Here is a 24,800-nt window from a genome sequence, read left to right as displayed (position 1 = left end):
TCATATGTAATATTTATATTGTAAAGTTAGATCGACAATGGCCATACAGTGTGTATTGAACACTTTATCGTATAATTAATTTAGTATAATTATAATAGCAAAAATATAATAAAACTATTGTTAATGCTATAAGTGAAAAATATTAGGAAGAAATTGTATGTTTTAGGGTATATTTTATCTTCTATGGGTACAACGTGTATTCCCATACACATCAGACATATACAAAAATATCAGTCGTTATTGGTTCAAAAAATAAAAACTTAATTTAAAATAAGAAATGGGAGATGAAATAATATGTTATAGTTCTCAAAATATGAAAGATATTCAATTATAAAACTCACCAGTGGGGAAGAACGAGAAATTAAATATGATCTAAGATCACCTATTGAACTCATGTTAATCTGTTGATTCCTTATATCTTAAAGTATTTATCAAATTTTGTTATTTTTTGAAATAGAAATCTCTAAAAAATGACTCTGTTAAGAGTTAATGATATAAATTGTAATAATAATATGGAATCATTGGCAGAACAAATCGTAGATTCAAATGGAAATACTCGTTATTTCATTTCGAACTTAAGCAATCATCCTGATATTGACACATTAACAGATCAGGTAGGAAGATTAACAAATAGGACCTTGTATTTTACATCCGCATCGAATTATTACGTTAATTCTACTCTATCAAGTTATCTAGAACTAGAACCAGATGGAAACACGTACGATTTCACTCTGAATTTGAGTAATTATCATAATATTGGCACAAGAACCGATCATGTAGGAACATTAACAAATAGGAGCACTTACACCTCTTCTATCCTAACTGATTATTCTAACTCTACTTCAACAACCTATCGCGATCTAGCAATTTAAGTTAACATAATTCTCGTAAAGTTTTTAAAACCTGTAGAGAATGATTAATGAAAATGAAGTTTTTCCCCAAAGATTCTGGGTCAGATACTGATGGCTCCCTTAAGGGGTAATGTTATCAAGTTAGGGTTCTACAACCCGAATACAAACAAATTTGTCAATCTAAACTCTCAATTATCTTTTAACTCTATCAACTATATTAACATTTTAACTTTACATATCATATAGTATGCAAATGTATATAGTACATAGTATATTTATGGCACAATGGGTGTGGTAAAAAGTAATTTAGTGTAGGCCGAATCCCTTGGAGAGTGACATTGCATCAACGATTTTGGACTTTAAAACTTCTTTGGAGGTGGATTCGGGCAACTTTAGCAGGTTCAGACAGGTGGAGACTGATGGGAGTCGGTTTGGATCCGGCTCCTTGTGGACGCAAAATGGAGGTTGCAACTGCTTAAACCCCATCAAAGGGGACCTCTTACAACACGTTACAAACCATAAAAACGAACTCCTTTCATTATTATCGTATTCATCCTACACATTATTATCATACCAGTCGTATAATATATACTATTACTATAGTACATAATTAATTTTAGGTAAAATAAGACGTAAAATGACTAGAATAAGGATAGAGTGAGTTAATGATAAAACTAGTAAAGGGAGGTAGCAAATCAAAGCTGAAGCAGTAGATACCAAAATTTCCCAAAGCCACTGAATGGTGGGATTGTTTTCATCGAATCCACCTGCATAGACGGTGTTTTTCCGTAAATCTGAGATGTCAATAGCCTCTGAGGAGCCTGAAATTAATAGTTCTAGCTCAGACGGTGAGAACATCTGAAGCCATTCAAGCGGAATAATACTGGAAAGACCCTGCAAAAAAGCAGAGCACTGAGACTCGATCATGCGATTACACTTAAAGTTGGAGAATTGATGAATGAAGGACTCGAGGTTTTGCTTCGTGACCCTGGTGTTGTGGCCATTCGGGATAAGATCTTCCTGAATTGTGCTCCCAAAACATTGTGTTGTGCAAGTAAAAGTCAGACCCAAATCCTCAATTTCAGATTCTGACATGCCCCTCAACATTGTAATGTTTCTATAAAGAGCGCTGTCAAATAACTTCAAGTCGTCCAGAGTGTTACGTCTCTTAAGTATCAAGTTAAGTAAAAGGCGGGATAGAACAGGCTCAATGAGAATCTGTTCATAGAGTGCTTTTCCGACTATTTTCCCTATAAAACAGAATAGTTCGAGGTGGTTTTCGTGGATAATTCCAGAATTTGGACATGGGTAGTAACTTCTCTCCTCTGGTACTTCTTCGAAAATTCCGTATGTAGGATCAAAAATCAGGGTGCAAAGTGTGATTAAGAACTCCTTAAAAAGGCCTCCGCCGTCAACCCCTTGCTCCTCTATACCATTCTCGTCTACAAATAGAACCCTGAAAACTTGCTTTAGCTGGTGGTTGTTCAGGTTACCCAGTGTTGAAATACCGTCCTCGACGATGAACTGACGCCTTATAATATACACTGATGAGCCTATTATATCAATCATTGGGTTTCTGCATTGGGCTTTGTCCTTGTTTATGTAGTTGTAAAACACCAATAACCTGTTCTTAAAGCTTATGGTGTGGGGTATATAGTCCAGAATATGCGATACTAAAACACTCGGCTGTGATGAATTCGATTTATTCTCACTTCCAACGAAGTGTAATATCGATTTTTCAGCTTCAGGAATAATCCACATCGGTGAATTAGATCCACTCAAACGATAAAATCGTTCATTAAATTTACGGGCCAACTTACCAATTTCCACACATGTATCACTTATCATAGTATTCATTGTGTTGGCAATGTTTATTGAATTAACTGAAGCTCCAGAAACGGTGGTGGTGGTGTACGAATAGTGGGATGGTGCCTTAACTTCGATGTTGCAATTGCAGATAATTGAGTGAGGGTAAAAATCGCTAACTCTGAATGAGAACTCTGTAACCCTCTTCTGGTTAAGTTTGTACCAGAACATGTGATTCAAGATGTTCGATACCCAAATAGCGTCCTCAACGCTCATCAGAGCCCGAACTCCCTCTTCTATCTTTATTATCTCACTGTCATACATTATCTAAAAATATTTATAATTTATATAATATCTGATAGGGTATTAACTATGTACTTAGTGTATAGTTAATGTTATATTGTATAGTGAGTATAATTGGGTGTATATAACTGTGTGAATCTAAGTAAATAAGATAAAAATAAGTAGCCAATAGCCCAGAGGGGATTGCAAGAACCGCATGGACTGAAACAGTACCTTAAGTGAATGATTAATAAGTTGACAAAAGGCGTGCCACAAAGAAGAAAAGGTTGAATAATTTGAATTTTCCTGATCGAGGTGTGAAAAGAGGATTAAAATGTTATTATCACAACACTTCGCCAAATGAGTTTTAAACAATACCAAGAGTATGGTTATGGTTGATCCTGATAATAAAATGTTAGCAACTGAAGAATCGAGTTCCAGCGGATTCACTTCAGAAGTGGTGAATGAGTTCACCAATTTGTACAAGATATAATCATAACTTGTGTTGAGGAAATATGGTTTCTGGTGAACTGGCAACAGTAACTGTATTATTATCAGTATTAAATTCCTATTAAGGTTTGGCAGGCAGAGAAATTTTGTCCAAAAGAAGTATTTGGATTGTAGAGCGTACAAATTAGGGGGATCGGGGAAATGACAAAAAGTGACAAATAGTACGTTTAAAATAGATTCAAGTTGCTTAGATAGAGTTCTCTGAGTTAACAAATCCTCCTCCACAATCGCCTTCAACAAGTTCAACAGATTATAAAATACATGATAATACACCGGTAACACATTATTTAAGCCGTTGGCATTAGTATTATTTTCCCAGCTACTATTACTACTAATGACAAGATTGTAATGTAATAATTGAAGATGATTGTTGAAAGTGTAAGATTGTAGTTCGGTTTTTAGGTTTTCCTCAATGAGATTCATTTTAACGCTATTTAGGGTTATTTCCAGAGGTAATTTTTCCGAACAGTTTTTCATCATTTCTTCCACCAGTTCCTCAAATTCTCTGACATTGCCTTTATTGCCTCTAAAATGTGGCGAATCAGATTTTATGGTCTGTGTAGTGTGGGATTGATCATTGATTGTTGATGAACCTATGAGGAAATTCTCATGAATTGTACTCTTCAACACCTCTAACAGATGTTCTTTTGGTACAGTGAGCTGAGGGGCAGACCAAAATTTAACAAACAATTCAAAAGCCTCCTTGACGTCATTGATCAAAGGCTTTAAAAATATGCTCAAACCAAACAATTCTTGCAAACAATCTCCAGTTAAAAGAGCTCTAACTAGAGTCTTTGGGTACCAATTTGTGACTAATTTACAATAAAAATTAATATTATCGACATTTCTGTAGGGGAACTTACTAATTATTATTCTCATAAACTTGATGAACTGTTGTTCATCCAGGCTCAAGGGTTCGAGTTTCAGGACCAAATTTTGAACTTTTAAAGCATTTTTAAGTTCCAAATGAGGCTCAAACTTATAAAATAACCGAACATATCTAGTTATCAGAAGTATAAATTGTGTTCTCGTCTGGTCATTTTCCAGGAGAAAAACGAAGGAATAATGTGAAATTGGTAAATTACACCAGTTAATTATAAATTTTACAGAGTCATTTTTTAAAGAATTTGAAATTAAATCAGGGAAATTACCATGAATTGCAGTGATTATGCGTATTAATCTCAAAATAGGATGGTACGATACAACTTGGTCAATTCCCCAATTTTCAACCAAATTAAAATCTAAGAAAAATTTATTTACTTCCGAAATCAAATCAGCTAGGTCGAACTTTAGTAGCTTGATTTGTTGTTTATAGTAGAGTTTGGATAGAAGAGAATCTTTGATTTTTTTAGCAGCTTTGTTTCTAATTGAGGAGTAAACATCAAATCTTGCCTGAGTTTTGCGGTTTGGCCCTGAAGAAGTTTGAAACGAGGAGCCAGATAAACTTATTACTCTTGGTCCCCTTATAGTACCATCGAACATTTATTTTACACTATTTTACACATTTTATGTTAATTTTAAAAAATAAATTATTATATTATTTAAAATAAATTATTCTGTTATTTAAAATAAATCATGTTATTAAAAAATAAATTAATAATAATAAAGTGTTCCTAAGAGTAGAAAATTATTGTGCGATGGAATGAAAGAATTTTCTTGTTGTACGTTTTTCTTTTTTGACATGAGAAACTCTTGTGAAGGCTCCAACTTCGGGTTCTGAAGGAGAAACCCGTTCAAATGAGCAAATTGGGAACAATTGAGCCAATTTAGAGGCGCTTTCAGGATCCAGAGAACCAGCCAGTCTTAACTCAGAAAGTTTTGGGAAAGACTCATGAGATATTTCGATCAGTTTTTTAACGTCCTAATTAATAATTAGGAATGAAGCCGTTAACTATAATATATATCTATAATTAACTAGTTTATAGTAGATACCTCCAAGTTGAACGAATTTGCCTCAAATTCAATAATTTCTAATGAATTTAACTTGATTTTGTTTCGAATAAGTTCAGAACTCAATTCGGTTAAGAATACATTTGATAATTTACAATCATTAAACCTATTACATTCTTAATACCCTGTTAACTATGGTACTGGTAAAATGATATTATGATTTCTATAGAGATAATTATGTATAAATAAGGGAATTACGAAATGCATTGGGGCTTTAACGACAAAACTTTGAGAAAAAACTTGGTAGTATTTACCGTGTCCCCCAGTGGGTTGCTGCTAACGTCGTAGTGTTGTACTGTGATTTTGGGTACCAAGGCGTTTAGGAGCCATTGGTTCATTTCATCCAGGGTGATGGAGTTGAAGGAAAAGTCGAGCTTATCAAAAACTAAATCACTCAGAACCGGAAATTCAAACGATAACTTGTTTGAGTCGATGCCCATATTTGAAAAATTCAACCCCTTCAAAGTCGATTGAGTTGACAGCTGGGATAAAAATCTCATCAAAAATTTTCGCTCTAACGGAAATCCATTCATCACCAATACCTATAGATTTTTTTATAGAGAAGTCTATTATATTACTAGGTTCATAATAGTTCAGGTACTCATAAGTAAGTTAATGTAGTAACCAATAACTAGAAAATAAGTAGAGTAGTACTGGTGTATCGATTTTTGAGCAGAATGAGAGAATGTGTTTGGAAGGGACCAAGTCCGAATGATGTAATAGGTAATCAATGTATTGCACTCCACACACCCTAAAATCAAAATTTGCCTTATAATTACAGGGGTAAAAACAGCAATATTATACTAGATTAAACCAATAAAAATATTAAAAACTGTAAAACTAGGGTAAATAAGTAAAGAAACTATAAATAGTAAACTAAGAAGCCCTCAAGGGAATAGCATGAATTGAATGTCGTGATGCAAGATACCATCTAGAAATAACTTCAAACCATCGACTAGTAACATTTTGATTATGGCCTTTAACGTAAAACTTCAAATATTTAGATTGATACTTGAAATTGTCAGGCACTTTGCCTTCAACCATCATCCATTCAGTCCCGGCCTTTTCCACAAGCTTGACGTTTTTCACAAACATAACTTTGTCCTCAGATAACTTACTAGTCTGATCTTCTGAGTCTTTACGTGTGTTAAGTGAAAAAAGCCTTTTCTTAGGAGTCCAGTCGTACCAAACTAAGTAAGGAGCGCGGTATTCAAAATAAACGTCGGAGCTCATGTCCACTTTGGTACCAAAACACGACCAGTTATTCTTCCTCACTTTCTACACCAATATATGCGCTTAACTAGACCAAATATAGATGAACTAATACTCAAGTATAGATGAATAAACTGTAAACTAGATAAGCGGTGTAAACTTGGTTCCCCGAAAAGGATTGAAGAAATTGGATCATACACCCCAGTACCTGTTCTGTCGAAATAAGTTTACCAGATATAACAGAACCCATTATGGAAATTAAAGACAAGTCTTTGTTATCTATGAAATTGTCCATTTCGAAATCCTGAGGATAAGTTAAAGAATTTTGGAGAATAATTTTCAAATTGTTGAAGGGGTAAGTAGAGAGGAAAGCCTCAACTTCAGGCTCTACCTCACACTCTCTCAAATCCAACGAAAACTTTACGAACCCTTTACTCCTACAAATACCCTTCAACACGCCTGTAATGGAGGGGTATAGAGAACACCCCTTTAAACTCAAGTACTTTAAACCAGTTTGACTAGGTAACAGAGGTAAAATGTTAAGGTAAAATGATTCGTTTATAGGGTTTCTGTCAAGAATTAATTTACGAATGTTGTTGTTGTTGAGATAATCTAAAACACCTTGTGCTTCAATCTTTAAATTGAGTTTGTTTAGAGAAAAGTTAATTGTGTAAACAGGTTGCTTCCAATTAAGTATGTGATGTAACATATCATTATCATTCATATTACGCCTATATATAATTATATTCTATCATATGATTAAATTTTCACCTATCTACCACTATTAATACTGTTTATATGAGTTATTAGTATAGTATAGTTAATGGTATTAATGTGTATAATACATGGTGAAATCGGCGTAGTAGAAGGGATTTTTGATGAATTTGGAGTAGATTTCCTCTTCGCACTCATTTTCATACTTTAATCTATTCAAAATCAACTCCTATAAGATATGAATCAGAATTATTCATTTGAGTGTGATATGTAAAACTAATTATGGAGTAAAAATGTCACGAACCCTCCGTTTTGGATATAAAAGAAAGAATAAAGTGTTGTTCAGTGGAGTAACTTTGTGGTCTTCCAAGATAGTTAAAAATGATCTTATCCTCGATCTAATTAACAATTAACACTAATGTCAACTAAATAACTGTTTAATAGTGTCTAGTATATGGCTAGGTATGAGAGATGTCCCAATAAACGAAATAACCGGGTGTTTAAGTAAATAGGGAAAGAATTACCTTGAAAATAAGAATATGTACCAATTTTGTAGCTCATTTTGTGTATCAGCCTCTAGTTTTAATATTATCTTATCTCCAGTTTTGGTTTTATTGGACTTGTTAGAGGCATCAGTGATAGGGTCTAAAGTGCCTGATAGACGTATAAATATTTTATTCTGTTTTGAATCTTTTTTTCTTGTAATGGTTGAAAACTCGTCCAATTTGACCGTTTTAAGAAGTTTATATGAATTAAATGAGTCGTTACTTTCCCTGGTAGATGGTGAAAATAAAGATAAGCTGCCTCCCACCAGCTCACAATACAGTACTTTGTTAGAAAGTATTCTTGACTTTTCCTCAGAAACTGTAAGCCAACCGTACAAATCTACAGTATTCTTGTGAACTGAGTCGATTTTTTGGCAAAAGAAATCGTTAAAAGAAACGTCAAAGTTTAAATTTTCAAACACGGAATCGTACGAAGATAACGACAAACTTGAGTAAGTATACATTGTTGATTCTTCATCAACACACTTTCCCTCAGTTTTAAACACATCAACTACGTTGACTGTCTTGATAATGTTATTAAAAATGTACTCTGGAGTCTCTTTATCAATTTGATCTGATTTTGACCCCTTATAGTAAAGTTTGGGTCTGTTTAATCTTTCACAGATCAAGTGTTTTAGTGCTCTTAAAATGTCCTCAGGATAGTCCAATTTCCTTAGTTCAACGTATCTCTCAATCATAAAATTTAAGTCCATCTCACCATCCAATAATTTAGATTCCAAATTAATAGCCGATCCAATTTCATCTTTACTGGTCGATTTAGTGGTTAGCACAGTGGCTAAAGAGTTAAAAGGTGTTCTACTAGTTAAATTTTTCGAAAATTGAGGGGAAATAGCATTCTTCAAAATACATTTAGGATATATCCATTCATCCAATTTGCTCAAATTATCCTCGGTTGTCTCATTTTTTAATGAAATTACCGGTAAATCCTCATTAAAAAGTGTGGAGTTTTTTCCATTCGAACACTGTGAACTTTGTAAATCGCCTTGTGATTGGGGGTTAAATGAAAGGTTACGAAGAGTATTCGTATTGATTGGGCTGAAATCGTTCAAATTTCTTTTGGTTTCAATAAATTCTGAAATGTCATCGATTTCACCAGGCAAGTTCTCAGCAAGTTCAGTTTCTTTACTGTAACTCAATAATTTATCAAACTCATCCACTTTAAGAGCAGTAGTGTGAACTGAATCATTGTTAAAGGAAGAAATAGGGTATGGAATTGGGACATTCTTAAGTGAAGAATGAGGACAAGGGTCAAAAACCTTGCCTTCAGCATCTTTAACACTATCAAAAGTGGTGTTGTAAAACGAACTGTAACCATTTTTAGAACAAGTTTCACATGGGTGTTCTTTCAACTTCAAAGGTTTTAACTTAGTTTCAAGTGATTCAAATAACATTTTTTCATCCGAAAACACCTTAGAAACATCCTCAAAATTATCCTTAAAAGCAACTTGAGAGATATTTTTACCACGAATGTTATCAAAGTCGGTTACAGAATTTGAAATAATTTCCCGATAAACTTCTGATTCTGATTGCTGAAAAGTAAAATATTCCCCCGTGTTTGGTAGTTGAAGGCGGGAGTCCGAAGAGACCAAAGATGATGAGGAATAAACCCCAAAATTGGAGGGATTGTCTTTAAGAATATTTTGGTCATAAAACGGTGCCAAATAATTAGGAAAGGCATAGTTATTTACCCTGTATTGGTTTGAAGGGCTGGAACAATAAATTTTCCTGTTTATACTCTCATTTTTACTATTATTAGTCAAAGAATTGCAATTGTTAAAAAAATTATGATGGAATGCGTCATTCATTCGAATATTCCACACATTAAACTTGACCAAAATATGATCAATTTAGCGACAAATTTAAAGGTAAAGTTAAATTTACCAAACAAAATTAAAATAATACAATTTACACAGAAATACGGGAAATAATTGATAAAATGAGTGGCTGGAAATAATTATAAAGATACCTTACACATTTGCGAGAAAATAAAAAATCATGAACAGAAATAAATTTAAAAATATAAAATAAGAAAAAAATGGAAAAGGGGGGTCGAATTATTAATTGTCTAGCAGTTCTATTATAGTGCATCCGAGGGTCCAACAGGCTAAATGATACATATAAAAGGTTAAGAAGTAAAATGAAAATAAATTAGAAAAATAGTTATGAATCAGTAGAGGCATAGGTATTTGAATCAAGAGTTTGAAAAACAGTAGCGTCACGCTCCAAATCTTTGAGAATCTTTCTAACATTCTGCTCTTGTACGGCTACGACAATGTTATTAGGTCATATAACTGAGTAAATAATTCCAGGAAGAGATAACTAAGTAGAAAATTACATTGAAATGAATGTTGTTGTTTGCATCTTCTTAATATTTCAGAGATGTGTAGCCCATTGTAATTGTTATTTCTAGATTCATTTGCTAACATTGATGATATAAATTTAGTCAAGGCCAATTCATTCACAGGTATCTGAACATATAATTTATAAACATAGATAAATTAGTTAACTAAATATAATTGAGTAAAAGAATTACTTTGGTGGTAGATGTAGAGGCAGTATCAGTAGTAGGGGGAACATTATCGAGAGGTTGATCAACTTGTTCTTTCGGAATTGAAATATCAAATTCTTTCAAGATTGTATCCATTTCGCCTATTGTGTCCATCAGATTTGGATTCCGTTTTCCGTCAATCTACGCACTTTAATACACTTGTTACACTAACCAATAAAACAGAGTATATAACGTCTAAATTATGCAGTTTTATTTCTTCAGGTGAGGTAACTTCTTTTATTGAGTATATAATTATGGTTGGACTGCTACTGCTGTAGAGAGGGTTAAACCCACCATAAATCTTGACAGGAGATTTGGTTCGTGTCAATTCGCTGATGTAGCTACGCTTCCAATCACTGATATCGCCAGGCGATAGGTGAATGCACTCTATAGTGCCAGTCCCATCGTCGATCACGAAAGAAGTGTCCTGCTCAGTCTCCTTGGCATCTTTAACATAGCCAACCAACTTGATTATGTCCAAATGGTACCCAAATACGTTAATTGAGACTCCACCCGTTTTCCAAGATGAATATATCATGTCTACACATAGTTACAAGGTTGTATTAAAAGGGCAATATCTAAATTTAGTAATTAATATTGTATTAATTAGTTGTGTCTTTTCATTTTAGAGGTAAATAATTAATAATTTAAATAATATATGAAGGAAATGAGTTATTAGAGGAACAAACTGATTTTTAAAGGCATGAAAGTTTTCCTAAGATTGACTTCGGTGTTTTGTTTATTAATGTCATCTTCCGTTATTAAATTGGATAAATCGTCCTCAAAGAATCCGCCGTCAGAATGTTCAACTATTAATCAAATTATTTTATATCATAGGAACATGTGTTAACTCTCTTAAAAGTTATATAACTATTTTAAAATATAAATGTTAATAAAATTTAGTAAGGATAAAAAAATAAGGTAATAATGGTACGATGATCAAGTTCGGTAGGGGCCCAGCCAGCTCCAAATGAGTCTTGATTTAGTCCTCCGTACATATCTATAAAGATCGAGGGGAAGAATGGATGAAAAATAGTTAAAAATGTACACACTAGAGAATTTTGAAATTTTAAGGATAAAAATGGGTTACATTTTAAAATAAATGAAGTGAATATTAAAAAAGTGGAAATGTTAGATCCCCATCTGGAAGGGGAATTTAGGGGTGATGAGAGCTCAGACAAAGTTTAGTAGTATGTTTAACTATTGATGTAGAAAATTTGTAATTTACAATGGATATGACCCTTTCAGAGGCGTTATATGCCTACGAAGTCCTGGTGAAACAGGGGAAGTATTTCATATCCGAAGCGTCAACCAAAGGTAGGTTTCATTTCACCCAAAACAACATCAAATTGTTATTTAGACAAAACTGATGAGGATAAGAAAATTTTGAAGAACATCGGCTGTAAATATTATTATTATTATTTGTTTCATTATTTCAAAAATTTACGCCAGCCTCGCCAAAATATCACCAAACCGCAACCTACCAGTAATAAATCAGGTTTGTGCCCATTAGTTATCACTGTAGTCTCTCAAGGGATATATTTACACAGTTAACACTAGTAATAAGTATTTAGTAGATAAGGAGAAAAAGGTTCGCAGACTAGTATCAACGTACAACCAGTACCACTCAATTTTAATGCAGTCAGTATATTTGGACAAGTTTTATGACGTGATTCCTAGAAATTCGGCTCTCGCCCCTATTAAGCTATTTTTGTATCCTAGCCCTGTTTTCTCTAAGAATGTACAACCGATCCCATTCGCATTCATGTGGAACATGTTTGACAGTGATAAATCTGTAGAAATTTTCACCCGAATAATTTCTAAAGAGCATGGAGTTCCGTACGACAAAGGCTTGTCCATTGAGTTTGAGAAGCAAATAATCGAGGCTTCAATCATAGAGTGTGACTTCGCTCTCCTGGTGGAAATGCTCGCTGAAAGAAATAAAATATCCCATACCTTTCACTCACGCTTTAATATTGTTGTGACGGTTGATGTCCAAATTGACGCCAACAAAAATCTAAACTTGGGCCCAATCAGCTGGAATATGCTAAACTCAGATTGGGAAGTAAATGAGCTAATCAACAACGTAGTGGCCGATATGGGCATTAACAGAGAATATTTCCAGCTCGTTTTGTACTCTTTTAAAACTGAAATTATAAACAAAAAAAAAGTAAGCAATTGATTTCCTATATTTAATGATTCTTCAGGATATGATATATAGGTATTCGAATCGCCTATTTAGGTATTCGAGAAAGCATAACTTGAGGATTCCGTTCATTTGTAAAAGAGGGTCATCGACCCTTTACGAGGACAAACCGTTCTTACTCTCACAAACCATAAATTTCCCCTCGAAAATTAGGCACCTCTTTCAATCCTCTTATAAAGAAAGACTACAAATTTGTTCTAAACCGTATATTTAACATGGTTCTGATATATTTTTCAAAGGACATAATTTTTCTAAATTTATCAAAATTCCAAACTCACTCGAAATTTTTTATTAATGGCTTCTTAATTTTAATAATAAACATAACCCATTATCAATTTTTGTATATGTGTGTTTCATCATAGAGATTCCTTACACCCTACTCTTTTTAATACTGATATTATCGTCAAAAATATTTTAATCTAATTTAATTAATTTCTATATTTAACTTAAAAAATGCGAATAAACAATTTTTCTTCAAATTCCAGCTGTGGATATGGATTTTGAGTACAAATTCCAGAAAATTGATAAAATCGTTTCATTTGACTTTAAATCGGTTGAAGATCTAGATGTATTGGTTGATTCTATTATAAATGACCCAAATTGTGCAGTACATAATTCACTGTCGTCAAAGGAGAAGGATTTGGAAATAGTTGATGATTTAATTCACTTGATAGAGGAAATAAAAGAACGTTCAGTAAAGAACTTAAATCATAAATATAAAGATTTGATATATTTAATAGTGTCAACGTGTTTATCGCAGAATTATGAAACTCCGTCAAGCCATCTTATACAGCGTCTGTATAAAAGAGGTTTCTCTACTAATTTGTCAGACTCATTTGTTAAATTTTACTGTAATTTGGTGAAAGAAAATGAACCAGAAGAATTTGAGTACAGTAGCTGCCTTGGTAAAAGTGACTCCAGCCTCCTTTTATGTTGCACCGTATTGAAGTATTTGTCAAAGTTTCTATACGTAGACCAGTGTGAAGGAGAATTTTTTATTTGCATCGACTCGTATGTATATTATAATGTGGTCAGAAGAACAATCTCGCTCATGTTTGGCTCATATTTGAATTATGGAAACTGTTGGAATTTTAACGCACTGTCAAACCTCTTCCACCCTCTCAGTAGGACAAACTTGCCATGCTTGATCCTATATTTAATCATAGATTTGATACCTGAAGTTGTAAAGATCGAACTTTTGGAACAACTCTCATCCTACTATTCAGATTACGAGCTTATGAGAACTCTCCACATAAACCAAATCACCCAGTTATCTGGCTGTATTTCAAGACTGTTGCACAATACATTCGTGTCTTGTACCAAGGCATGTGTGGGTAAATCAATTTCTAATACATTGTCAGCGTTGTTGACAAAGGGAATAACCTCTGGACTATCGACACTCGACCCGATTATAAGGCTTTCCACAATTATAGTAGCTGAGTCATACTCAGAATTCCTTTATAATAATACTTTTGTAAAAGACGAATCAGCACTGCTTAAGTTTGACCAGGAGTATAAAGAGCACATGCCAAATACATATCAACTCGCAGCCTACAAATCTAGTATCATTGTTAACCCAAACTTTTCAAATATTAAAATGAATCTATCAGATGTTTCCAATTTGTCAGATAACATAAATAAACAATCTGATGACGATAATAGACCTAGTGATAACGGAGAAAGACAAACAGATAGTGTGGAAAACGAAGCATTTTTGAAATTAGTATTTAAAGAAACACCGTCAATAAATGCTCAAACAGTAAAAGGGTATGTGAAGGAGTTGTACCTTAAGCCTCCACAACATATAGTTCAATGCTATGAAAGGTTACTTTCAAACCCTGCAAGAGGAGATATTGATTACGAATGTTTAAACACACAGCCGTTAGATAGACAAGAAGATGAGAGTGTAGAAAATAAAATACTAAGAATTAGCCAGGCCTTGTTATATTTGCCACAAATTATAAAGAAAAATGAAAAAATGCTGGAGAGATATTCAATACCAATCTCAGAATTATTATTAAAATTAGATGATTTGGATTTATATAGAGAAAAAATAGAAGAAATTGTCAACAAAACTGAGAGAAAATTAGTAGATGAATCATCAAATAAAGATAACGAGTTGGGAGTTAATTTGGAATTTGTGTCAAAAGAACCAGAAAAATTAATATTAGTAAGTTTAGCATTGATGACATATCAGTGCCCACTCCATTTATCAGCGTTCTTTACCTCTCACCTGTTTGATAATGATTTTACACTGTCGATAAGAATTTCAATGTTACTTTGCATACAATATACAGCAATAGCATTTAATAAAGCAATTGATATTGATACATTAACAAATAAAATCCTCAACGACACTTCACAAATATCAAATAAAACTACTCGATTTGAGTTAACTTCTGTAAATAAGGAATTAATTGGAAAATCTGGAGTTAACACCAATAACATCACTTTAGTTCCTGGGTGTTACCCTGAAATAAACCCTTCCAACTTCACCTTATCAAAAAACTTTGTAAAAAACTTCAATAACGAATGTGCAAATCTGTTGATGAGTTCATTGTCGTCATTTTCTAGGAAAAAAGAATCTGAAAGATTTCCAATGGAAGAAGATATCGTGGTTGGAATTTTGGAAACCCTGATAATATTAGTCACTACAGTTAGTGAGGAACATATTTTAAATGATTTGAAAGAAATGAGTTCATATTTCAATACGTCAACAACCGGCCAGAGGCTCAAAAATACACTTGAATTTCTTTCAATGGTACTGGAAACAAATGAAAATCAAATATCCAACTAATATTATAATACTCATACTACTATAAATATAATATATAATATGTAATATATGGTTTAATAATATTAAAACTGCATTAAAAAGTTATAATCACTGCGTTAAAGTTTAGGAACTACTGCATTTATTTAAAAGATCACCATAATTTTCGTTAAAATCATCCTCATCAACTACCTGCCAAGAATCTGCAACCCTTTTAACAAAAACCAACTTCGAGGCTTTGGATTTTATAACTAACTGGCCCAAAACTCCAGTCTCCTTAAAACGGTAAATCTTAGCACGAATACAATGTTTTTCACCAGAATTAGACCAGACGACGGAGTCATTGTCCATAATTTCTTTAATTAAAACTTTGGGTTTGACGTTTATTAAAGTATATGGCGTGTTGAAATGAGTGCCATTCACGAAAGTGCATAAATCAGAATCCAATGAGTTAAGATCAATCGTACGAATGATATATTCTTGTTGAATAGGGTGGTCGTCTCCAACAGGTTCGTGTTCAGATGTCCCAACATCTTCAGATGGACTGGGAGCTGTACGAACTGAGTCGACACTTGTTTTTTTAATTGTTTCGTAATCTTCGGCAAAAATTTCTTCTAAATCAGATTCTTCGTCAGATTGCTGATCAAATGAACTGAAATCCCTATCAAGTTGATCAATAACTTCTTCCATGATTATCTCGCTATCGTCAAATGAATTGAAATCCCTACCTACTGGATCAGCACGTTCTTGTTTAATTGTTTCATCAACTCCAGACGGAATGGGAGATTTACCAACTTTTTCAGCACGTTCTTGTTTAATTGTTTCAACATTTTCAACCAGAATTTCATCGGGCTCTGGCTCTGATTGTTGTCCAAACAAATTAGGAGCTCTACCTACTGGATCAACACGTTCAGGCCTAATGGTTTCAGAATCTTCAAATAAACTAAAATCTCTATCTAGTTGGTCTATATATTCCTCATTAATTGTTTTACTATCATCAGCTTGACCAGGAGAACCGCCCACTGGACCGACATGTTCTTGTTTAATTGTTTCAATATGGTCAACTGGGGTTTCATCTTGAACGGAAGAATGATCGAATTCTTCTGCCACTGATGAAGCGGAAGCTGAATCTGAAGTCTTTTCAAATTCAGAATCCCGAGTTAAATCTTCTAATTCTGATTCAAAATCACTAGAGGACATTTTGTTCCAATTCCCACCAGCGTGACTAAAATACAAATATTTGTCAACACCCAAATCATTAGATAAAAATAATTTACAAAGGACAGGTGAGTTTTTAGAAAGGTAAATTCTCACTAAATTACACTCAAAATCAGATTCAGACTTCCAAATTGAAGAACCATCAATAACCTCAGAAAAAGAGCCTTTACCGATGGGTTTGTATTGATTATAAGGCAAATTTTTCAACTGATGTTGAGTAAATCTCACACGAGATTTGTCAATATTACTTGTATCCAATTTGAAAACAACTTTTTGAGTGGGTTCAGGATCAACATTAACCTTTGATAAGTACTCAAAAGAAGCCAGTTTTCTTGTGAAAATATCATCGTCGATTTCAACCCAGTATCCATTGGATACATGCTTATAAATGAAACATTCAGTATCTGATTCTGATAATAATACCAATTTTAACAATTGGGGTATGCCATCGAAATAATAAACAAAACAGTTCTTACAAACACTATCCTGAGTTGATGATTTCCACATTAATTTACCATTGTTAGAAACAGACCTAATACCGTCTGCATCGTCTTTCAAAGAAGCTTCAACAAAAATTACACCATTAGCCTTAGATGAAACGTATGAAACATGATCTGGGTTGATATTCTTAGTTATATCAACGTCAAAGAGATCAAAGACACCAGGAGCTCCTTTGGACTCATCCTCTCCGGATCTTGAATGTTTGTTGAGTTTATTGGTGTATTCAGTGTAATTAATATTTCTCCAAGCATTTTTATGGAACTCGTAAAAAAGGTTAGTCTCATCCTTGTCTAGGTTTTGAAGTAGTATTTTAATTAAATATGGACTGTTGTTAAGATAGTGTACCTTTACGTCTTTTGCAAAAAACAAATCAGAAGTAACGCTCCAAACTAACAAATCCCTCGAATTAATCGCAGTAAAGTATATGTACGAAGAAGAGAATAATTTGTGATTCAGTTTACAGTCAGAATTTGTTTCAGGGTCAGGCATTTCGAATCGACTTGTAGAGTTAAAATCACCCAATTCCAAAATTACACATTTTGAAACAAAATCAGAAATCGATCTGAGTAAATTGTTAAAATGCTCAAGATCCAAACTGGTAAAATCATTGGAATATCTGTATAAATAAAGCTTAGTATTTTTTGAGTCCACCAGAGCAAACTCTAACTCAACCAAATAAGGAAAATCGAAAAAAAAGTAAATACGAACTGAAATGCAATCCTCATCGGAATCAAGAGAATATACTAAATCGTTTGAAAAAATAATTTTGCTGAAAAAATAACCCTCCTTTGCCCTGAATTCTTTATAATTGAGTCCTCTGAACCTATCATCCCTCTCGGTATATTCTGTACTTGATAAAGATATGTTTAGTGGGATCTTGTTTTGAGCCTGGTTTAATAAGTTTAGCTCGTTAGTTAACTCAGTAAGCTTCACTTTAAATTCATCAGGACTTATATTTTTTACTACGTCACAAACTTCCAAATAAGATAATGAACCTTTTGTTGAAGTTTCTATGGGCAGAGTGCGTAATTTGGCGAGTCTAGGGCTGCCATTACCGTAAAAAACTTGAATGTAAACGCAAAGATTAAAATCGGATTTAGAATTAAATAAAATGACATTCCCATCAGTGATATTGGTGAAAACATTACCGTCTTTGGGAACAAATATTTTATTCATGACTAAATCAGATTCAAAACAAGTGTAGGTATTACTAGCATCGATATTTGTGTTTAAATAAATTTTATGAACATCAGGAGTCAGAAGAAACTCTCTTTCCAGTTGAGATTTGCAAAATGCACAAGGATCTACGTCAGATTCAGGCTTGTTATATTCCTTCAATGTAAAGTCAAATTCAATAAAATTTCTCAATTTTACAAATTTGCCATTCACAAGGTTAAAGTATAATTCGGGAAGAGTGGAATTTGAAAACAAGAGCCTAACCAGCTTCTTAGAGTTAGGTCCGGATAAAACGGAAACTTGCTTGCACCGGTTCTTGGTCGAGGTCCATAGAACATTGGATCCCGAGCTAACCTTATTTAAAACATAACCCGATTTAGGGTAATATTTCCCATGAGTAAATTTACCCTCAACAGATTCGTTATAAAGAAAATTAACCTCTCCTGGAGTTGAGTTGATATTAAGACTAACGTTTGAAATGAATGGAATTAAATCTTTAAAGGATTTGTAATCTGAATTGTAGGTACTTTGGTCAATCTCTGAATATCCCTCATCTGTTTTTTTAAAAAACTTAGTAGAGAAATTGAATAATCCAGAGAAGTTCAGTACCAAAAGTTCAGAGTTTTTGTAAAATCTGTTTCTACTAACGCTAGAACACGATTCATTGTTTGCTGAGTGCCATAGAACATGCTGCCCGTCTATTATTTTTGAAAGTTTGAACGTGGATCTAGTTATGAGTTTTGAAATATTAACTCCGTCATCATACTCGTTGTAATAATCAAAATACTTTTCTTGAGGAGTAGTTGAAAGATTTAAAAGTATTGAATTGTCAAGAAGATTGATTGAGTTTCCCATTTTTTCGAAGAATGACTCGTAATCAGAAACTGGAATAGTTAAAAAACCTGCATTGTGTCTCTTAAAATAAGTATATACTTCACCCGACTTTACAAAAGTAACCAACTTGAGCAATTGTGAAAGATCATTTCTATGATGAACAAACAACTTGCTGAATGAATGGCTTTGTTTGAAATTCTCCCAAATAACAATAGAACCATCAATAATTGAGCTAACTTTCACTTTGGGCATGGGTAAGAACTCAAAAGTGTCTACATTGTCCATATTAAAGCTGTTCCTCATGAATACTCTAGAGTTGTAACTGCTTATATCCAAAAGCTGTGGCTCAGAATCTCCAAAGCTTGTGTCTTCTTCATGTAAATTGGACTCTGTAGAATCTTCACGATCATTAGACTCAGGTGGTTCTCTTCTCCGAGGAGATCCTTGTGGCGTTGTGGTTTCCTTAGGAATATAGGATTCCTCAGGCATTTCTGTTTTTTGGAAAGCCTCTGTTTCTTCAGGAATATGGGTCTCTTGAGCTTCGGCTTGAGTTTGTTCTTCTTGATCTCCTTCAGGCTCTTCAACAATGACTTCAGACTCTTCCCGAGTTTTTGGAGGCTCGTTTTTAGCATGTTCTTCCCGATATTTTTGGTAATCTGACGGGTCTACGAGTTTCTTTCCAAACTCTTTAAACTCTTCATCTGTAACGTTTTTGAATACATAATCATCGAAAATAAAATTCAAAGTTGTGTGGTTCTCACGATCATCATTTAGCGATAAATTTATACCGTAAACAGTGCCTTTCTTTTTAACTAGTCTTATGGAAACACAACGTTCAGTGGCTGATTCCCAAATTATGTGTTCACCTTTTAGAACACTGTTTAGAACAAATCCGCGCCTAGGATAATACGTAGCCAATTCAATGCTGTATTTTTCGTCCTTTTCTATGGAGTATTCCTGGTCATCGGGAAGATTCAAAATGTCAAATGAAAGGTGGCCTGTGATTGGTATGTGTGATTTTAGTCTCAAGAACTTATTCATAAATGTATAATACTCAACTTCCAACCAATTACCATCTTTAAACATAAAACAAAGATATTTACTCTCTTCTTTCACATTTACATTTAACATGACTAAATAATACTTTGTGAAAAAGTAGTATGCGATTAGCTTTTCTACAAATACTTGAGTAGATTTTTTGGACCACACTGTCCTAAAATCATCATAAATTGCGACCAATCTATAAGAGGGAAGAGGCTGTAAAAGGAGTGTCGGAACCCCGTCAAAGGGCCTGATTGTATTTTTAAACAAATGCTCATCTATTTCCTTAGAGTTAATATCAAAGTAGATGGAATTGTCAGTGAGCTGATCAGTGTCCAATTTGAGGATTCCGTACTCTTTATCGGATATATTCACAAATTTAGACTCTAATCTCTTGTAAAACTTATCCTCGACTATTTTAGAAGATCTTTTTATCCTAAGGTGTATCAACTGAATTAGGTGGTTTTTGGTAAGTGTCGTTGCACCTATACAGTTGGTCAGTTTTTGCTTATCCTCCCACACAACACCAAACCCATCTGTTACTTTAAAAATAAGTACGCCGCTTTTTGGTGTATATTCATGTTCTTGGTACCTAGTATGGTTGGAATCTCTGACTGTGATTTCTGTGGTATTGATATTGCTAAAGTTTAAAAGGGAGCAGGATCGGGAGTATATGATGCAATGGCAGGATAAACCCAGCGACAAAAACAGGAGCGTAAGTAAGTCCATTATTTACGCCATGATGTGTAATGAAGAAGATGCTCATTTGTGCATATTTATACACAGGATGGGGGATTAAGAAGAATAGGTAAAAAATAACTGAATAATAATAATTAAGGCCCTGTTCAGGTTGAAAATCATAATAATAAACATTTCTGATCTAATACATTGGAGTTATAAGTTATTCCAGGAGGTAAAAATACGGTTTATAACCAGGAGGTTACATAGTATTATAAACTAAAAAATATTATGACATAAAGGGCGTAGCGTAATTTAATATAAAGGAAGATTAACCAATTTTTGATATCAACAATTTTGACTTCGATTAATAAATGTTTAAAATAATTTGAATTAAATCATACGTTGTAGTGGATTATAAATGAGTTGTTATCAAATATTAGTTTATAGTATATTCACGTTTATTAGAGTCTCAATTATAATTAATTTTAGTTACACATCAGAAGAATCTTCAAGATAACGAAGATTTTGTGGATGTCGAATACTCATCCCAATATTAAGATTCTTATCACTCAAGCATGATTTAACTAATACTTCCCTAATCTATCTGGTATGACTATGTATCAATTTGTATATTTGATCTTTAAATTTTCAATCTAACGTTCTAAACTGACTTATCTACAGTTCTATCCATTTACACATTTTACCAACACACATACTCTGTACTGATCATTTATATTTTGATTTATTCCTATCATGTGATACTATACAATGATGTAACATTTATATTTCTGTTTCACCAATACCAATCTGATACAAAACGACTCATTATACTGTGTACCATGGTATGACTAATGGTAATATGCTTATAGTACCAACTCACTCTAATGTTGATGGTTTGAACTTTTTTTAATTTATTAAAAGTTGATAACAAAACTGAATTCTAAGGATTTTCTTTTTCAGTTTGCCCACTCAACAATCAAAACAATTCCAGATGTTATACTTAATGATTCAGAATGTGAAGCTTATTTAAACGAAGCTGTACCCAAGGCCAAATTTTATTGAAAATGTTATTAGAGTATTATAGGATAGTTTAGTATAAATGACTAGAAAATGTGTTAACTATTTTTTAATATACCGAAGAAAACATGAATAACATGAGTATTTAGGATATAATCGTGTAATGGACGAAAATATTCTTCAAATTTTTGAAGTTTAATGATTCTATAAAGGTATAATTAACTTTAGTTCAATCTACAGTTACTTATGTGTAAAATTAAAAAACAAGTGTTTAATAAAAACCCCTAGAGATAATAATTGTATGTGGTCCAATTTATTAAAACACAATTAATCCAATTTTAATAATTCCTAATTAAAAACAATTAATTATTTAAATATATTCAGTTTCTTAATTAATAAAATTTCAATTTATACACTCCCCATTCATAAAATAACTTAAATAATAAAAGAAATTCTGTATATTAACCAACTATATGAGATATAAATGTCAATATTTTTATTAATATATCTATTAATATGGAATTTAAATGGTGTTAAATGCGCTGGGGAAGATACACGAACTGTTACTGGTCAACCTAGTTGTGGAGAGGACCAAACTAAAACACAAATAACGTTGGTAGAACTTGACATAAAAACAAAAAATAACACAACTGAATACAGTTACTCCAAGGAAAATAATGAAGGAACGTTCGTAACTAAAGCTGATTGTGGGTTCAAAAAAATCAAACTGGGCAAGACAGTTATTTGGGAATCAAGCGATCCCAAAAAGTATGCTTACAAAGTTGTTATAGATGGTCTGGGGTTTTTATCAAGCACTAAGAATATTTTTATATATCTTGATGGCTGCGTTATGCATTTCAAAAAATCAAGTCAAAATGACAGTTGGGAGGAACAGGGTACTACCCAACAAGAATCTACTAATAAACAAACTACTACCCCTAGGACAACTCCACCAACTGCAGCATCTACTACTCCTACAACTCCAGCAACTACAACACCTCCGACTACTGCTGCTACAACTTCTCCTGTTACAACTACAACACCTACAACTACAGCTGTTACTCCAACTCCTGTAACACCTACAACTACTGCTGCTACAACTGGTACTACACCTGTTACTCAACCATCTACAACACCCGTAACAACTGCTGCAGCTCCTGAGGCTAAACCTATAATACCTCCTACATCTGAAGTAAGTGGAGGGGCAGTTACTCCTCCAACTACTGCTGCTCCTGCAGCTACAACACCTACAACAGCTGTTACTCCAGCCGAGGCAACTCCTGAACAAGCTAAGGTACCAGAGACTAAATCTACAACTCCTGCAACTCCATCTGTTACTCAAGCAACTGTAACTCCTACTCAGGCTCAAGCTACAACACCTGTAACAACAACTCAACCAAGTTCCACACAACCTAAGGCTCCTGAGTCTACTACTACCACACCTGTAACCGTTGGTCCTGCATCATCTTTGATAACTACAGAGAGTGAATCAGGCGAAAATTTTCTTTATGCTTCATTTTATGACTCTGATGTTAAACTTTATTCTCAAGATAAATCAGATCCTAATAAGTTTGTCGAACTTGATGCCAATAAATATGAACTCGACAAAAGTAATCAATACATACATAAATATACTTTCAATAATGAAGGGAAATGTGTTAAATTTACACTAAAAAATCATGAAATTTGGAAACATGGTGATAATAATTGCCAAGAATATCCCAAAACAATATATTTACACAAAGGTAAAACGATTGTTTTTATAGAATTCCCAAATAATTCTTTTAATTTCTATAGATTTTCTGTTAAAGATAATAATATGAAATTAGAAACTTTACGTAAACTCGAAGATAACTTTGAATCCAAACATAAGCTTTTGACTCTTGAAGGTGATGGATCATCAACTAAAGAGAATGATAAGGCTAAGTATGAACTTAAAAAATACGACTTTGCCTATGAATACAAATTTAATTCTGATGCTAAGTGTACTTCTGTAAAGTTTGATGGTAAAGAAGTATGGAAATATGATTCTTCACATGACCAAAATAACTATCCGCTATTGGTTTATTTTTTATCCAAGTACCTTGTATTGTTTTTAAAAAATGATAAATGTTTCTTCATTGATCCTGATAAAGTATTATAAATTCTCAGGATGATTCAAATTAATTTTCAACTTAAATCTAATTTAAATTTTTTAATATAAGACCGCGTCTGTGATCCACGTGACAGGGTTAAAACAAGTATGATTTGTAGTAATTTGAGTATAAATTAAAGTGGAATAGTGTTCAAAAAATGGAAAAGACTATTTGAAATTCAAATGTAGTATATCCTTAATTTTTTAAATTTTATGTGTATCCTACTATATTCATAATAATTTAATTACAAATGAGAAAAGGCTGGTGAATCTTTAAAAATAAATAAATTGAAATGATATTATAATATTTAAAAGTTGATAAAAATAATGGATTAAAAAAATCATTGATGAAATCATGATATGATAATGGATAATTAAGTTAAAAAATGATTAGATACCTGAATTAATGAAAAATATGAACTGATTTTCTGTGGAAGATTAAAAAATAAATACTGGGAAAATAGAATGAATTAAAATATATAATAAATAATTATTCTATTGAATGTTATTGTAGTGTTGAATAAATGTAAAATATGTAAAGTTATAGGCTTTTATTACAAATTGTGTTATATATTTTAAATTGTATACATCTATAGTTAATATAATAGATTCTTGAAATTCTATAATTCAGGTGTGTTTCAGGTCCGCCTTTGAAATAAACTGCACATTCAATTAAATAATTTTATAAAAATTAAATAACGTATATATGTGTATGTATGTATAGACTGAAAAATTAATAGTTTTAATGCAATTTTGCATTGTTAAATATTACTACATTAA

At 32.9% G+C, this 24,800-nt stretch overlaps 8 protein-coding genes across 8 annotated transcripts; 4 read left to right on the top strand and 4 right to left on the bottom strand.

The window, feature by feature from the left end:
- Positions 1-166: 166 nt before the first annotated feature.
- Positions 167-1,087, top strand: TpMuguga_02g02325 (uncharacterized protein). The gene has a single exon (XM_061305558.1). The coding sequence runs from the start codon at positions 471-473 to the stop codon at positions 870-872; it is 402 nt and encodes a 133-aa protein (XP_061162086.1). The 5' UTR covers positions 167-470; the 3' UTR covers positions 873-1,087.
- A 20-nt stretch (positions 1,088-1,107) lies between these two features.
- Positions 1,108-5,026, bottom strand: UPL6 (HECT-domain (ubiquitin-transferase) family protein). The gene is made up of 3 exons (XM_061305294.1): positions 3,174-5,026; positions 1,569-2,984; positions 1,108-1,406 (listed from the first exon to the last, which is right to left on the bottom strand). The coding sequence occupies exons 1-3, from the start codon at positions 4,929-4,931 to the stop codon at positions 1,158-1,160; spliced, it is 3,423 nt and encodes a 1,140-aa protein (XP_061161270.1). The 5' UTR covers positions 4,932-5,026; the 3' UTR covers positions 1,108-1,157.
- A 1-nt stretch (position 5,027) lies between these two features.
- TpMuguga_02g02250 (uncharacterized protein) lies at positions 5,028-9,892 on the bottom strand. The gene is made up of 9 exons (XM_061305545.1): positions 7,850-9,892; positions 7,630-7,723; positions 7,457-7,554; positions 6,820-7,342; positions 6,328-6,677; positions 6,054-6,150; positions 5,598-5,941; positions 5,382-5,505; positions 5,028-5,310 (listed from the first exon to the last, which is right to left on the bottom strand). Exons 1-9 carry the CDS (start codon positions 9,694-9,696, stop codon positions 5,077-5,079), a joined length of 3,711 nt encoding a protein of 1,236 aa, XP_061162085.1. The 5' UTR covers positions 9,697-9,892; the 3' UTR covers positions 5,028-5,076.
- A 19-nt stretch (positions 9,893-9,911) lies between these two features.
- On the bottom strand, positions 9,912-11,562 carry TpMuguga_02g00022 (uncharacterized protein). The gene is made up of 6 exons (XM_759498.2): positions 11,374-11,562; positions 11,129-11,248; positions 10,612-10,979; positions 10,425-10,580; positions 10,227-10,359; positions 9,912-10,155 (listed from the first exon to the last, which is right to left on the bottom strand). Exons 1-6 carry the CDS (start codon positions 11,435-11,437, stop codon positions 10,052-10,054), a joined length of 945 nt encoding a protein of 314 aa, XP_764591.1. The 5' UTR covers positions 11,438-11,562; the 3' UTR covers positions 9,912-10,051.
- A 17-nt stretch (positions 11,563-11,579) lies between these two features.
- On the top strand, positions 11,580-13,051 carry TpMuguga_02g00021 (SNF5 / SMARCB1 / INI1 family protein). Its single transcript, XM_061305293.1, has 4 exons — positions 11,580-11,756; positions 11,800-11,937; positions 12,014-12,609; positions 12,647-13,051. Exons 1-4 carry the CDS (start codon positions 11,669-11,671, stop codon positions 12,857-12,859), a joined length of 1,035 nt encoding a protein of 344 aa, XP_061161269.1. The 5' UTR covers positions 11,580-11,668; the 3' UTR covers positions 12,860-13,051.
- Positions 13,052-13,073: 22 nt separating this feature from the next.
- TpMuguga_02g00020 (uncharacterized protein) lies at positions 13,074-15,468 on the top strand. Its single transcript, XM_759496.2, has one exon. It carries the CDS (start codon positions 13,139-13,141, stop codon positions 15,440-15,442), a length of 2,304 nt encoding a protein of 767 aa, XP_764589.1. The 5' UTR covers positions 13,074-13,138; the 3' UTR covers positions 15,443-15,468.
- A 76-nt stretch (positions 15,469-15,544) lies between these two features.
- TpMuguga_02g00019 (uncharacterized protein) lies at positions 15,545-20,917 on the bottom strand (the record flags this gene model as incomplete). Its single annotated transcript, XM_759495.1, has 1 exon — positions 15,545-20,917. One exon carries the CDS (start codon positions 20,915-20,917, stop codon positions 15,545-15,547), a length of 5,373 nt encoding a protein of 1,790 aa, XP_764588.1.
- Positions 20,918-21,447: 530 nt separating this feature from the next.
- TpMuguga_02g00018 (uncharacterized protein) lies at positions 21,448-24,029 on the top strand (the record flags this gene model as incomplete). Its single annotated transcript, XM_759494.2, has 2 exons — positions 21,448-21,935; positions 22,036-24,029. The coding sequence occupies exon 2, from the start codon at positions 22,371-22,373 to the stop codon at positions 24,027-24,029; it is 1,659 nt and encodes a 552-aa protein (XP_764587.1). The 5' UTR covers positions 21,448-21,935; positions 22,036-22,370.
- Between the last annotated feature and the right edge of the window lie 771 nt (positions 24,030-24,800).

Source organism: Theileria parva, chromosome 2 (assembly GCF_000165365.1).
Source record: "Theileria parva strain Muguga chromosome 2, complete sequence, whole genome shotgun sequence".
Classification (NCBI taxonomy): Eukaryota; Apicomplexa; class Aconoidasida; order Piroplasmida; family Theileriidae; genus Theileria; species Theileria parva.
This window is presented reverse-complemented; position numbering and strand designations above follow the sequence as displayed.

What these genes read in the sequence shown, in the direction of transcription:
- TpMuguga_02g02325 (XM_061305558.1), top strand. Translation starts at nt 471, where the DNA reads ATGACTCTGTTAAGAGTTAATGATATAAATTGTAATAATAATATGGAA.
- TpMuguga_02g00020 (XM_759496.2), top strand. Translation starts at nt 13,139, where the DNA reads ATGGATTTTGAGTACAAATTCCAGAAAATTGATAAAATCGTTTCATTT.
- TpMuguga_02g00021 (XM_061305293.1), top strand. Translation starts at nt 11,669, where the DNA reads ATGGATATGACCCTTTCAGAGGCGTTATATGCCTACGAAGTCCTGGTG. An exon ending in ATCCGAAGCGTCAACCAAAG is followed by an intron (nt 11,757 to 11,799) that starts GTAGGTTTCATT and finishes ATTGTTATTTAG; the next exon opens with ACAAAACTGATGAGGATAAG. An exon ending in AAATTATAAACAAAAAAAAA is followed by an intron (nt 12,610 to 12,646) that starts GTAAGCAATTGA and finishes ATGATTCTTCAG; the next exon opens with GATATGATATATAGGTATTC.
- UPL6 (XM_061305294.1), bottom strand. Translation starts at nt 4,931, where the DNA reads ATGTTCGATGGTACTATAAGGGGACCAAGAGTAATAAGTTTATCTGGC. An exon ending in TTATTAATCATTCACTTAAG is followed by an intron (nt 2,985 to 3,173) that starts GTACTGTTTCAG and finishes AAATATTTTTAG; the next exon opens with ATAATGTATGACAGTGAGAT. An exon ending in AGTGGCTTTGGGAAATTTTG is followed by an intron (nt 1,407 to 1,568) that starts GTATCTACTGCT and finishes AATAATGTGTAG; the next exon opens with GATGAATACGATAATAATGA.
- TpMuguga_02g02250 (XM_061305545.1), bottom strand. Translation starts at nt 9,696, where the DNA reads ATGAATGACGCATTCCATCATAATTTTTTTAACAATTGCAATTCTTTG. An exon ending in GCTCAAAAATCGATACACCA is followed by an intron (nt 5,942 to 6,053) that starts GTACTACTCTAC and finishes AAAAATCTATAG; the next exon opens with GTATTGGTGATGAATGGATT. An exon ending in CAAATTCGTTCAACTTGGAG is followed by an intron (nt 5,311 to 5,381) that starts GTATCTACTATA and finishes ATTATTAATTAG; the next exon opens with GACGTTAAAAAACTGATCGA.
- TpMuguga_02g00022 (XM_759498.2), bottom strand. Translation starts at nt 11,437, where the DNA reads ATGTACGGAGGACTAAATCAAGACTCATTTGGAGCTGGCTGGGCCCCT. An exon ending in TTTCATGCCTTTAAAAATCA is followed by an intron (nt 10,980 to 11,128) that starts GTTTGTTCCTCT and finishes AACTATGTGTAG; the next exon opens with ACATGATATATTCATCTTGG. An exon ending in ACAACAACATTCATTTCAAT is followed by an intron (nt 10,156 to 10,226) that starts GTAATTTTCTAC and finishes ACATTGTCGTAG; the next exon opens with CCGTACAAGAGCAGAATGTT.